Raw genomic sequence first — 14,319 nt, 5'->3', positions numbered from 1 at the left:
TTCCAGTATTTTATGTATAGTTGGAGTCATTTTGTGCCAGGGATACAGATTTAGATAGAGGTGTTGGTCTGATATCCAATAGATAAGGTTTGGAGAATCACATGGAAGCCTTTGATGACTTTTAAAAAATTATTAAATATTGGCTATACGGTTTCGATCGCAGGGCAGAGGCGATCTCATCAGACGCTGCCTCAGCGCCTCTACCCTGCGGAGCAGCGTGACCGAAAGCGGCAACAGGTGGCAATTGGCTCGTTTATATGCAATTCAAAACCCGCCAAAGGTATGAATTACAACGACCGAAATCGCATTTGTTTGAACCTGCAACTGGTTAGAGCTAATAAAAATGAATTTTGTTTTGGGATGAGCTTGTCCTTGCCGCTTTCGGTCACGCTGCTCCGCAGGGTAGAGGCGCTGAGGCAGCGTCTGATGAGATCGCCTCTGCCCTGCGATCGAAACCGTATAACCAATATTTAATAATTTTTTAAAAGTACTGGGCGCTCGCCCACGAAAGAGTAGTCCGCGCACTGAATAGAAGAAGTAAGTCAAGTAGATGGTGGGCTAAGGGCAAGCTCATCCCAAAATAAAATTCACTTTGATGACTGTCTTGTTTAACCCAGTAATGGAAGCTGCGACAAAAGAGTTTTTGAAAAAAATGTCGCGCCGTATTCTCATCCTTTATTCTGCCGAACCCGTGTTTTGGTTGGTAAATGTTCAGTCCTAACAAATTTTTAAATTTTTTCTGAATTTTTTCTTTCCTCAAAGCAACAATTTCTTTGGTTGGATTCGCCCTTTTCAACATTTTTTTTTCAACGGTCATCAATCGTTATGCTAACTGGTGGAAAAGTCCAAATTTATGTATCCATGCATGCAATGTTGAAAGAATATACCTGCAATTTTCTGCCGTATCAAGTTTGGCTTGATTTGGAACCAGTCAAGGCGTTGCAAACTTTGCGTGTACTATGGCCATGATCAAATCGTGCCTGATAGATATTTCTATCTCATCGACAACTGTTGTACTGGGAACCAAAAAGTCTTTTACAGATTCTATTTGTTTGAACATAAACTTTGCCGGCCGACAAAATCTCGTCGAACCAGAAACAGTATTTTGCCAAGTATGTACATTGTTGTCACTGGTTGGGCAAATATTAATAGGAACCACGGAGAACATGAATAACACTGCTGCTACTAGTAGCAAATTCTATTTACTGTGGCTATAAATTCACTAACCCAGCTTGATCGAACTGCTGCAGTACCGGATATTGAACTTTATACAGCCTATGAGCTGTTTGGTTTGAAAGAGGTTCCAACATCCAAACCTAAGAACTGAGGAAGGCGACAAGTAGTCGCCGAAATATGCATGTTTGCAAATTGATAAATTGTTTTTAGTAAATTTAAAGGAAAAGGTTTTGGAATTTTTTATTTTTTATTAAAAAAGTTTAACTGTTGCTCAATTCTCGATTCTGATACCGTCACATATTCTTCGTTGAGGCAACAGGTTTTTTTTGCTTCTTAGATTTTATAATGCGGTGGATGTAGGTCCAAAGACAGTAGCCGTGTCTCGTAATATACTGCAAAAAGCCTTGGAAAATATAGCGTCTAAATGTAATGCCAGTGTTTCAGACTGTACACGGCCATGAGAGAATTCGGTATCCCAACGAAATTGATAAGACTGACTAGGCTGACCCTGACCAATGTGTGAGGTCAGTTAAAAGCAGCAGGATCACTCTCGAGACCATTCAACATCAACAACGGTCTAAGACATGCGTCCTCTTCAATCTGGCCCTAGAGAAAGTGATTCACGATGCCGATGTAAATGCGAGCGGCACCATCCTTTTCAAGTCCACCCAACTACTGTACACGCTGACGATATCGACATCATGGGAAGAATAACCTGACACGTACAGTCTACTTTCATCCAGATCGAGCAGACGGGGCGAGATCTTGGGCTGCACATTAATGAAGGCGAGACGACGTACACAGTGGCAACGTCAGCACCAAAATCAATATAACGAACAACATCGAATTGCACTGGTCAAACGAAAACAATAAAGAAAGGAGACTACAACTTTGAGACCGTTGAAAATGTCTCCTATCTAGAGTCGAAAATCACAACCGATAACAGCTATGACGATGAAATCCGCGCACGGTTGTTGGCTGCCAACAGAGCCTATTTCAGCTTGCAAAAACTGTTCCGCTCGAGACGTCTCACCATAAGGTCAAAGCTCTTACTGTAGATGACTATGATCTTGCCAATCCTTATGCATTCCTCGGAGACTTAGGTTCTTAGCAAGAAGCAAAAAAAAGTGCGAACTCTTTGCCGCGTTCAAGAGGAGAATCCTCAGAAGAATTTTTGGCCCCTATATGAGGATGGACGATTCCATAGTCTACATAACGACGAACTCTATGCGCGATACCACGACCGTCTGGTTATGGATAAAATCCGGGTCAATAGGTTGCGGTGGGCGGGTTATCCGTATGGATGAGGATGATCCAGCCCGGAATGTCTGTAAGGTCAATATCTATGGTAGAAAAACAAGATGAGGCAGACCCTGCCTGAGATGGAGCGCTGGCGTAGGTCAGGACGCCACACAGCAGCCAGAAATATCGAATTGGTGGACCTCGGTGCAAAACCGGGGTGTCTGGAGTTCCTTATTAAGGCAGGCCTAGACCGGATACCAGTCGTTGCGCCGTTGATGATGATGAGTGTTTCATTTGGAGTCGGACATCTACTACCTGAGTTATGTTGGCTGGAAATATTTGTACTTCTTGATGACAACAGAGATGATGTGCCTTTGTACATTTCATGCGTTGTAATTGGGTCCCCAGAAGCGTAAGGGAGAGTTGACTTGGTTAGTTCAATTTTTCAGTGCCTACTGTCAGTAAATCACCGTTTTTCTCCTTTTACTTTTCCTGGAGGGTCAGGAACTGTAGTTCCACCGCAGTTCTCGAAGTTAAAAAGGAAAAATCAATTTTATCAAGCCATGAAGAGTTCTTAGACAATACAAATGACTTTTTTCCAGTGACATTCAGCCAACGTCCTGATTATATTACAAGCAACACTTCCAATGCAATTGGTGCTTTTCAAAGTGTTCTGTCAACACCTACTTCACTTTGACCTTAATACTCTACTACATAATTCAGCGCATTTTCGTAATGATCCTTCTTTGAGGATGACAACCATCGCTCTGAAAGTTGATCATTTTGACCGCGTATTCTGAATTTTTTTTTTAATATTCTACTATTGAATTTGCTTTTGTATTTCCAGTTGTCCCACGATGTTCCGGTAAATTACATGAAAAAGAGCTAATTTTCGGTCGTATTTGCCCTTTATAGCTGAGACTCCTTGTATATGGAGTAGTTTTGTGTTTGTTAAACTGGTATTATCGTTGTAATGTGTGTAGTTTCCACTTATTTGTTTCGAGGATTATGTTGTGCAAGACAATTCATTATGCTTCGTTTGGATGTGAGTAGTGGGATTTGGTAGGGTGAAAAACAACACAATTAAATTTACATGGTCAGAGGGTTTATGAGGGGATGGATGTGCAGTATGGATTATGTTGTTGGTCACTAATGAGATTTATAATGTGCATATATAGTAAAGAATGGTGTATAGTAATGTAAACTTTAAAAGCAGTGAGAATATACCTGTTTTTATAGTTTGACTACTGATTTCTTAATAAAGTCTATTAAATCCTCAATGTGGTTCTTGCTTCCATTTCTAAACAACAACTCTGTAAACAAGCTTTGCTCCAACTATTTCTTCCTAAAAGCGGCAAACATCTGACATGAGAAGAATATGTGATCAACTGACTCTGGAAACCCGCAGGTGTGACATAAGTCATTGCTTAGTTTACCAATTCTAAAAAGAAAACACTTGAAGGATACATGACCCGAATAGAGTCTGCTGAGGGTCTTGATTGTGAGAGCTGTTTTCGAATCAATGAATTCTCGTAATTTCACAGGTGGCGAGGGGAAGAATCTAGCAAAAGTCCTGATATTTCGTCTGGAGATTTCTTGGTACTCTAACGGTCAGTCCTCGTTGATCCTGTTTTGAATCTGCCATATTATATAATTCTCAGCAAGCGTGGTTGTTAGATGGGACCCACTACAGATGACCCCTTTACCCACATAATGCGCCATTCTATTTAGGTGGATTCCACTTTTTGCCGGAACCCATATGACTTTTGTCTCTTGGATGCTCGAACGATCAATTTCGCTGACCGATCTCCCATATGATTGGATGGTTGGTCTTTTGCTTTTTGAGCAGTGAGCAGGCTCGTCATTGTTCTCATTTTATAGTCTACCTTTATACGGAGAGGTGCTGAGAGCACAGCACAACTCGTGGCTTCTTTTGTTGTTGCTGCTTCGGTGGCATAAACCGTGAAACCATTTCTCCCGGACCAGTTTAGTTTTTTTTGGACTTTTTCCATTCATTCTTGTTTGGTTTCCCCAGCTGTCCTGTTCAGCCCATTCCAGACTTCCACCCTTCTAGTTGAGTAATGACCCTTGTGAGATACCATGAGGTCGAAAACTTCCTTGAAACATTTATATACTTTCCAGAGACCATTATTGGCAGACGGGTTTTCTGTCACTAGTTTATGAGAGGATGGTGAAATTCTATCGCATAAAATCGTAAAATGAATTAATGATCTTCCAAATTAGATATTCTGGAGATTTAAAACCTCTTGTCAAAACTTTACCGGAAGCTAAACGCTTCAGGTATGAAAAGGTTTGTGCATCGCTTATATAAGAATATTTGAGTGGTCATTTATCCCACTTGTACCCAACTCGTAATATTTATGCATTTAATTTAAGCGACCATTCACTTTATTATGATACTGACATTTAAAGTCTTAGAATGCAATGAATTTGCATAAAAGTGTTAACTTTGACCTATTATAATTCTGTTAGTAATAGTACGATTTTCAACTTAGTAGTATTATACTCCACAGTACAGCCTTCATTATTGCAAAATTGATGATTCTAGGATAAACTTCCCAATAAATATCTAAAATTTCTACCTACTGATTATGTATATAACCATATACTATAGCTTTACTTAAATAGCTACCAATATGGGGAGATGTAGCTCAGTGGTTAGAGCACTAGGCTGTCATACGGAAGGTCGCAGTTCAAATCTCACTGGTGGCAGTGGAATTTGCATCGTGATTTGACGTCGGATACCAGTCGACTCAGCTGTGAATGAGTACCTGAGTCAAATCAGGGTAATAATCTCGCGCGAGCGTAATGCTGACCACATTGCCTCCTAGTGTACCGTTACGGTCTTGAATGAAGTGCTCTAACACACTTCAAGGTCTTGATCCAATATGGATTGTTGCGCCAACGATTATTATTATTAATATGGGGAGTATTTTGAGACCTAGTTACCATTGCATGGACCACCATTTTTTTTTATATTTGGTTTGGGTGGTTTCTGAGAACGGGCCCTTGAAGTTACTGACCCTTTTTGGATCCCACATTCTTCCCAATTGCAAACAATGTTAAAACTAATATCGGTTTCGGAAAGTATTAATCGAGATCTTTCATTTGATACTCCACACGACTATACTCGGTGCTTCCCGCTGCATACAAAGGGATTCACCGGTCCCACCTTTCTACCATATTTGGTATCAATAAGAGTTACCGCGTCAGAGATAATAGGCTTGACAGACAGATGTTCAGACGGACGGACATACAGAGACAGTAAATCGATTTTTTGTGTAAAACAAAACTTTAAAAGCTAATAAAGTTTTGGAATATCAACAAAATATTTTATTCCCACTTCTCTCAAAGACGGTCATCGTTACATTGAAATATTCCTTCGCACGATACCAACAAATGAAGTCGAATTATTAGCAAGTTTCTTACATTCATAATTACGACACGACTTTTCGACTCCGTGAATTCAGAGTCTGTGACCCTGTTTATAAGTCAACAATGACTTCTACTATGCATTTCTGGCATATAGAACTATTTAGTAACAATTGGCAATGGTCGGCATCATTAGATTTTCATATGATTTTTGTCCGCCTATTTTGCGATTATTGTCCACTATGTGGCGTTTGCAGTCTTTTGCAAATTGGAGAACATTTTCCAGACGCAATGAGTTTGCAGATTCTTCGTTGAAGAAATCCTTCCCAAGGTATCATCGATTGTGGAAGGAGGCCGGGCAGCAAGGTGGGGACATATAGTGAAAACCATCACCCAGCTTTTTCCATGTAGTAGCTTAAGGAGAGGTGTCCTACTGAAAGACCTGTAAAAATTTTAATGTCCTTATTGTCTGTCGGTAGGAATTAAAATTTCTCGAATCGGCTGCGTGAACCCTTGGAACTTCACCCTTCAAGCATCAGAATAGTTACATATCGCAGTCCTCCAGAACCAGAGCAATATGCAGGATTCCCGATATTGTCCCTACTTCCACTAAGGTCTGTAGCGTGTACCTGGCTCAACTAATGTTCCTAGTGAACACAACATAACATACAGTTCCTAATGTTCCTTGTGAACACAACTAGTCCATTGTTTCTAGCGTTCACCATGAAGCTTTTATGGTGGCACCAACTGTTGATTATCTGGAAAGTTGCATTCAACGGTCACATACTGTGCCCGTAACTGGTTTCTTAAAGATGTTTTTACCATCAGGGCCCAAACAAAGAAGAGAGAACTCCTTCCTGTGGGCAGCCTCAAGATATTCTACTTCAATAGATTTCCGTCTGACCAATATGTGGTCCTTTTCTCCGTGCTTTTTTGCTGCATATTTCAAGACACATTCAAGGTCCATGAATGCATCTAAAGCGTATTACATTTCGATTATCTGCAGTTTGATCTTTGCAGTGAGCTTATGATGCTGTCTCCATGGATTTCCCTTTCTGTATTTCTTATAAACCTATCTCTTATTGTTTCCAGTCCTTTTAGTAGAAAGTAGTTGGACCGATCGGTTGAAAGTTTTTGGTTTTCTCGGTTTGGGAATGAATGTCATTTTCTCATTACTCCAGTTGATTAGAGTATAAGTTTTTAGCAAAATGCCTGTTTTACTCGATCAAGTGCCACTAGTTTGCAAATCACAGTCCAGTCTTTCGATTAAGGACTATATGCAGCTGTCAGCCCAGAGCTGTCATTTTGGATGCTGCCTTAGAAATGCACTTCAGGCAGACTATTTCCCATTTATTTTTCATTTTCTGTACACCTCTTGTTCTGTAAACCTAGGTAAACTTGCTGCTGACTACGTAAGGATCCGCTTCAATTTAGAGGTATTTTCAAGCGAGTTAGTCATCTTGGAAAAGCCTCTCCCTGATGATCGTTTCGCCGACCTACTCTTCTTCGGGGCTTTTAACGTGCTCCTTGTACCGTTCTTCTCATCCTCCTGCCAAATTCGAGTTCAATCATGGTTTCTTGTCCCTCTTTGTGTACTGAGCGGTTAGTAATCTTCAAAAGCTTCCTTCATAGCGATTATAAATGCATTTCTGAATATTTTATTTCTAGCCAAGGCATTTGAGTATTGTATGCTTTTGAAAGCGATAGAATTAGGCCTGCTATATAAACTGCAATTAAACTCTAATCTTTCTTTTTTGGGCAGAATAAACTCCACATCGTATATTGATGACGCGTCACCTTGGTTTTTAGGGTAATGGTTTATAACTTGCATAGCTTTTTACTATAAAATATTTTTCAAGACTGCTGGGAATATATTGAACAAATTTTGAATCAAAATTCAAAATATTTACCAAATTATAGCAAATAGAACGGCATGCTGACATGCATACAAAACGAAGTTTTTATACACGTTTTTCTCGGAACCACGTTTTTTCAACTGATGGGAAGCACAACTAAAATTCTGTTGAACCTATCTGACTGAAATTTTTACAGATTATTTTACCCATTATTTTGTAGTTCTGGTTCGAACCACGATTATGTATTTTCGTTAATAATTTCTTTTATTTACTCTGAATTTCCAATGAATTTACAATTCTGCCAATTGAATGTTTAGTAAGCTAAAATTATAATTGTGGTTCGGACGATAAAGGCAAGTATAAAGAAGAAAGAATAATACGTTTGAATCTTTGGTTTCAAGTTACTACAAATAAAGATATGCTTCCCACCAGCCAACCACCTTTTTTCCCTAGAGTCCACTTTGAACGTTCACCATTTTGTTTTATCAAAAGCCTAATCTGGATGCAATCAAGAGGCTTTCAAATCGACTTCGATGTTCAGACCAAATCTTGGCTAGTGAATTCTCGTTAGCGCGAATTATGTGACCATACCATCGAACACGCGTCTCTCGCATTTTTCCACGAACGGTGCAACCCCATATCAATCGCTGATATCCCCATTTTGGATGTGTTTGGATGTCACGCCACTAGTAAAACGCAACATTTTCGGCTCCATTACCGCAAGACGCCGTACATTGTCTTTTATAGTCGGCCAACACTCAGAACCATAGAGGGGGCAAGGCGGACGGTACTGGGGAAAATTTTAGATTTGAGACGTTAGTTGATACGTCGATCACAAAGAACACCTGTTGTGGAATGCATCTTCATCCAGGTTGCAGTAGCGCGGGAAGCAATTTCACAACGCAGTTCTCCATTGGTTGATAGCATTAACATATAAAAAGATTGAAAAGATTATATTTCTTTTTATTGTTAAAAAAATCCAAAAGGAAAGTTGAAATATCGAGCTTGACTTAAAGTCCATCCTATCCTATCGCATTCGATAAAAGTGTCAGTAAAAATAATGTGTTTATCGACTTTTGAGACTGCCAAGCTGAGTGACAAAACGATTTTTCTGGAGTTTGCCCATAGAGCTCCGGGACAACCTGAATATCACAACTGGAATATGCTTCTACAGATGAACATTATTAATAATTGACTGGCGAGGGCTGCGAAAAACCTCGAAACATCCGTATAAGAGCTTGAAGAAAAGAGCGCAGAATGATCACCTCCAATATTGTTTATTTTATATGTCAAGTATGGCGAATTTCTTCACAATTACCAAGTTTGTTTCTTTTAGTTTCATTATGGTTTAGATAAAAACGCCGATATTGGAATCTTCGGCGTAAACTTTTGTAACATCTTGACCTTGATACTATTCCTGCTAGAAATTTTTATATGCCTCCCAAAATTTTCCAAATCAGCGGAATGTGCGCAATGAATGCTGGCCTCTAATTATAATATTAACGAAAAGAAGTGGGGAATTTGAAGGGAATTAAAAAAATTTAAATCAGTAGGAAATAACTGACCATTGTAGAGTTAATTCGGCTCATACTGAATGTTTAATGGATGATATTGCATTCGAATTTACACAGCCATTAACAAATAAATTAAATTGTTAGTAATAAATTGTGGCATTAGCATCTGCTGGCAACCTGAAATAACAAACAATTAATAATTACAATATAAATAAAACTTTTATTAGAATAATTGTATCCAACGAACCATTATATTTTCTGAGAATGTTTCAACTCAAACTCAAGATACGTATTATAATATTTTCCATCCAAATTATGAATCAAATTAGCTAGTAATGATTGCATGGGTTGGAGAATGTTGCTAGTACTTTCCTCAACTTAAATCGTCGCTGGCACAATTCCAAATGCAATCATTAAAAATCTTCCGTCATTAGCTACACGTGCATAGTCGCAGAAATTCTGAAGTATTTTTAAAGTCGAAAATCAACAGCCTTTATGGAATGCTATGCATTTTGCCCAGACAACCATTCTTTAGGTATCTATAGTTGTTTTTCAGTTTCAAATGACTTTTTATCAGTTCTTGTATCTCAACGTTCTAAATGAATACAAAAGATAGTTGAACTCTGGTTCGAATGATATAAAAATAAAATTAATAAGGACTACAGGCAAATTCTCATATGAGAAACATTAAAATATTACATACACCTTAACTTATCGATTATTTTTCTTATTTCCAGGTTAATTAAAGCATAGCCATGGCTGACGAGGGATCGGTCGCTGTGGAATTATACATCTATGACCTAACGCAAGGCATGGCGGCAATGATGTCGCAAATGTTATTAGGTACGGCACAGCTCTCATTTTATTTTCTTCTATGACGTTTCAAATGTATATTTTTGGGAAAACTTCCTGAATCTTTTGTTTTCTAGGTCGTCACGTTGAGGGTATTTGGCACACTGCCGTGGTAATTTTTGGAAAAGAATACTTTTATGGCGGACATGGGATACAATGTTGTCCACCGGTGAGTAATTTTTAATAATAACACTATTACAAAAATAACTAAACAATAACAAAGATTTGGGAATCTCTAATGACGTAGGAACCTGACGGACCTAGACATATATCGGACCCGCCGGTATCTATATTTAGTCATTAATAAGCAAAAATGGTTCTAAGCAACCACATGTCTACAATAACTTTACTCTCGTGCATGCTGTTATTTTGAAAATAGAGACCTGGCAATTATCATTGAGAGGTTAAACCTTTATTATTCAGTTTGGTACCATTAAGGTTAAGGGAGAGTATTGAGAGATCGCCAGGTTCGTCTCCATAAAGTTTAAAAATAAAATTTAGTGAGTAGAAATAACTTTCGAAAACACTGTTGCTAACAATTTAACTTATTTAAATATTAATTTATTTGTATATGCCGAGGTTTTTTTGACCGAAAACAGCTATTCACGATAGACTCTCAAAAACATTTTTCCGACGTTCAAATTGTTCACTCTTAACGCCAATTGCTCATTCAGTGCCAGGACTCCACCCCCAGCCGAAACCAAAGAGGTTTCAGCGAGGAACCGGACGCATGGGTCCCTCGCAAGTCAAAACGGACGCGTCCTTCGCCCGCGCGAAAATTGCAGCAAAGGCTTCGCGTTTGGATGTCCGGAGGCCATGTAGGAGAAATGGCAGGACTTGCGTCTTTTTTGTGATGATTATAGTTGCCAGCGCGCGGAAGCGTGCAATCCACTCCCGACAAAAGGCCCCCGCACAAGATTCTGCAGAAATGTTTTTAAGAGGTATCGTCTCAGGCCACCATGTAAACCTATCAATGATTATGAGGCAATTCCTCTCACAAAAGGCCGATTAGATTGCAATGGATTGTGGAACACACCTACCACTTTCCTCACATTTTTTTTGTAGTTTTGCACTTCTGGCATGCGATGCACTCTCTGGCTCAAGAATTAATGTCCTTGTTTATGTACTGCCAGAAATATGTTGCGGTGACTAGCCGATTCGTTGTCCGGATGCTAGGGTGGGCTAGATCGTGAACGGCGTGAAATACTTCTATGCGGAAATCATGAACATGTATTTAGAGTTCATCCTGATGAGCTGAAGAACAGCGTCGTCCTTCTGTGCCTCCGCGATTGCCGGAAAATCGACGGTGGTGGGGAACGTGAGCTCTGCAACACGTTACAAAGTGTCGTCAACAACGTTTTCCTTTCCAGACACATGTTGAATGTCGGAAGTGTACTGGTTGATAAAGCTCAGGTGCCGAGGTTAGTGATGGGACACTTTGTCTAACTTCTATTTTGAAGAAACGGTTAGTGGCTTATGGTCTGTGAACACTCAACGGCCTGCCTGGGAATACTATATACGACTAATAACTTACGATCGTAGGCGCACAAGATTCAATTGCTAAATTTCAACGGCTGGCAAATTTGATTTACCTTTTGGTGGAGGGCAGCAACTACGGCAATGTTTGACGTGAGTTTAATTTTTTGTCGGAAAACGGCAGGTAAATTTCATGGTCTTTTCAGCTTTCGGTGATACCAGCACGCTTCAACTGACTTAAGATCCGATCACCCTTTTCGGCAGGCGGATTTAGACTGCGATTTAGTCCTAATTTCCGAATGCAAAGCACCGATTGTCTCCGACAATTTAGAAACGGTAGATGTTAGCGCTACCACCATCTGTTGCAGCTGGGCCACTTCTGTTTGACGTGTCACACGAAACCTTGCTTATGACGGGTCATGGCTAACTTGTCCAAACAACCTGAATCCGTACATGCCAGGATGCCCTGTGTGTTCTCGGCAAGTCTATGCAGCCACAAAGGCTTTAGCAACTTGCTGTCGACTTTGTCATCACCTGACTGCTTCATCTTGCGCAGCAGCTGGCTGGGCGCACGGTTACCTAGCATTAGTTCTGTCAGTAAGTGATTTGGCTTAGTCTTTTCAGTCACTAACAGGCGTTTAATAAGCTGCCCCTTAGCCTCGAGCAAGTCGGAGCTCAAGTGTCTCCTTTTTAAGTGCGACGAGCATGGCTGCCATTGCGTCCAGCTGGCTGAACCATACTGCCGTGCACCGTTTTGGGGTGACATCTAAGTTTTGTCTGTGGACATTTAATAATGAAGCGACGCAACCCACAGCGACCAATAACACGCAAGAGAAGCGTGGACTGGAAAGGGTAGATGAAAAATATCCGTGCTATCTCGTGTTTTTATTACTGCAACAGATAATTTATTCCAAAACCAATGTTTAACCTACAGACACAATTTTTGAAAAGAACTCACCCAAGAAGATGTTTTTTATGCCCTTATTTCCTTTCGTATTTCTTCTAAATGCTTTTCAATGTCAGTTTGTAAATTCTCCCCAGTGGTTTCTATTTCCAGCTTAGAAGCTTTTAATTTGAAATAAAATTTTGTTTGGGAATGAGTTGTCCTGAGCCCGCCATCCACTTAATGGCGAGCCGCACTAGTTTGAGAAGCAACTTGCTTCTTCTGTTAAGTGCACGGACTACTCTTTTCTTGGGCATGTGCCCAATACTTTCAAAAATTTAGTATTTGATTTGGTTGGTTGGCTCGGTTGGCTCAGGACAACTCCGCAGGGTAGAGGCGTTGAGGTAGCGTCTGATGAGATCGCCTCTGCCCTGCGATCGAAACCTACGAAGCCAAATACAAAATTCTTCTAATTTGATTTTAAATCCTCACATCACTGAATAATATTTCGTAGAATTTCCACCATTGAACATCTTATGCCCTTTCTGGATCGAAATTTCTCGTTTTCACCTGCAACGGTTTTTCGACGTGAAGCATCTCCAAGTCAGCGATCATTTCCGTCACTGTCAGGGCATATGGTGGAAGTTTCAATTGTTTTTTTTTTCCTTTTAAGTTACTAGACCTTTCGTTTTTTGTATAAAATGTAAATAAAAAGAGGAAAGTTAAGTTTTATTATTTTATAATAAAGGATTCAGATCAGATTTTCAGATCCTTAGTGGAGGATAATTTCCCTCTAGTATTCTCTCTTAACGGATGCTCTTTTTGCAAAGCACAATGGACTTTTTCCGCGACTGCTCACTACTAGTTACTATGACTTCTGTCTGCCGACTGGTTGTAGTTGTATCCACGATCATGCGTAAACCCAGTATCTTAGAAATCTACAGTTTGATAGTCCTTATTTTGTATTACTTTTTCAAGCACGATTCAGAAGTCGTCTGGTAGATTTCCGGTTTTTTTAAGGAACCCTTCTACAACGTTTGTCTCGGGTAATAGGACAAGCTTTCTTCAGATCAGATTCAAAGGAGTCCTTAGTTACCTAGGAAGCTGCACTTTTTTGCCAAGAAATCATTGAACTTTGTCCAATCCACTTTCTTAGCATTCTGTCTTTGTATTATTTGGTAGAAAGTTCTTTAGAGGGACCAGAGGGGTAGTAGTGGGGAACCTGGCCACTGTTTTGTGTGGCCTGTTCATGGATAGATTGATAATGATCTACATTGCAAAGCCCTGCTCCCCAAAATTTTGACAAGATATATAGATAACGTTTTCACCAGTGTCCATAGAGACAAAGTGGAGGAGATGCAGAAGCTCTTGAATAAGGTACCGCGGAACTTGAGGTTTACATTGAAAATAAAAAATGACGAAGAATTCATATTTCTAGATTTAAGACTTATTAGGGGGGGAAAGGGAATCTGTTTCGACATTTATAGGAAGCCTACACACAACGAATGATTCCGAAGAGTTCAGACCACTCCCACCCATACATAAAAGGCATCACCAATTTGGAAGTGAAAAGAACGATAGGGAATACACAGTTTGCGGCTTAGCTTAACAGAACGATGAAAGGGTTGAATATCAACATGGTACAATCGAGTAGGATGGAATAACGTCCAAAGATCGCAGTTTAAAGCACGAATTCAACGGAATATATAAAGTAACGTGTTCATATTGCAGGAAGAACTATATAGGACGAACGAAAAATCTGGTTTCAGTATGCTGGGGAAAGCACGAAAGAGAAGCGGAAACGGTCAGAAAGAAGAAAAGGAAGAATGCGACGCTGAAATCGATGATAGCATGGCATATCATAGATAAAGGATACAGTGTCCATGTCATTAAGAAATTCGGGAAGAGTAGGAAATTAAATCTAATT

General features: G+C 39.7%; 1 protein-coding gene across 3 annotated transcripts in view; it reads left to right on the top strand.

The window, feature by feature from the left end:
* The window catches only part of LOC119651060, a 66,315-nt gene that overhangs the window by 23,778 nt on the left and 28,218 nt on the right, over positions 1–14,319 (top strand). For all 3 annotated transcript variants that reach the window (XM_038054391.1, XM_038054392.1, XM_038054390.1), the window contains exons 2-3: positions 9,919–10,024; positions 10,111–10,202. In XM_038054391.1, the coding sequence (XP_037910319.1) occupies positions 9,937–10,024; positions 10,111–10,202 (180 nt within the window). In that variant the 5' untranslated portion in view covers positions 9,919–9,936. The remainder of the gene's footprint in view (positions 1–9,918; positions 10,025–10,110; positions 10,203–14,319) is intronic.

Source organism: Hermetia illucens, chromosome 3 (assembly GCF_905115235.1).
Source record: "Hermetia illucens chromosome 3, iHerIll2.2.curated.20191125, whole genome shotgun sequence".
NCBI lineage: Eukaryota > Metazoa > Arthropoda > Insecta > Diptera > Stratiomyidae > Hermetia > Hermetia illucens.
Note: the sequence above shows the minus strand (reverse complement) of the source record. Positions and strands in the feature narration are given on the sequence as shown.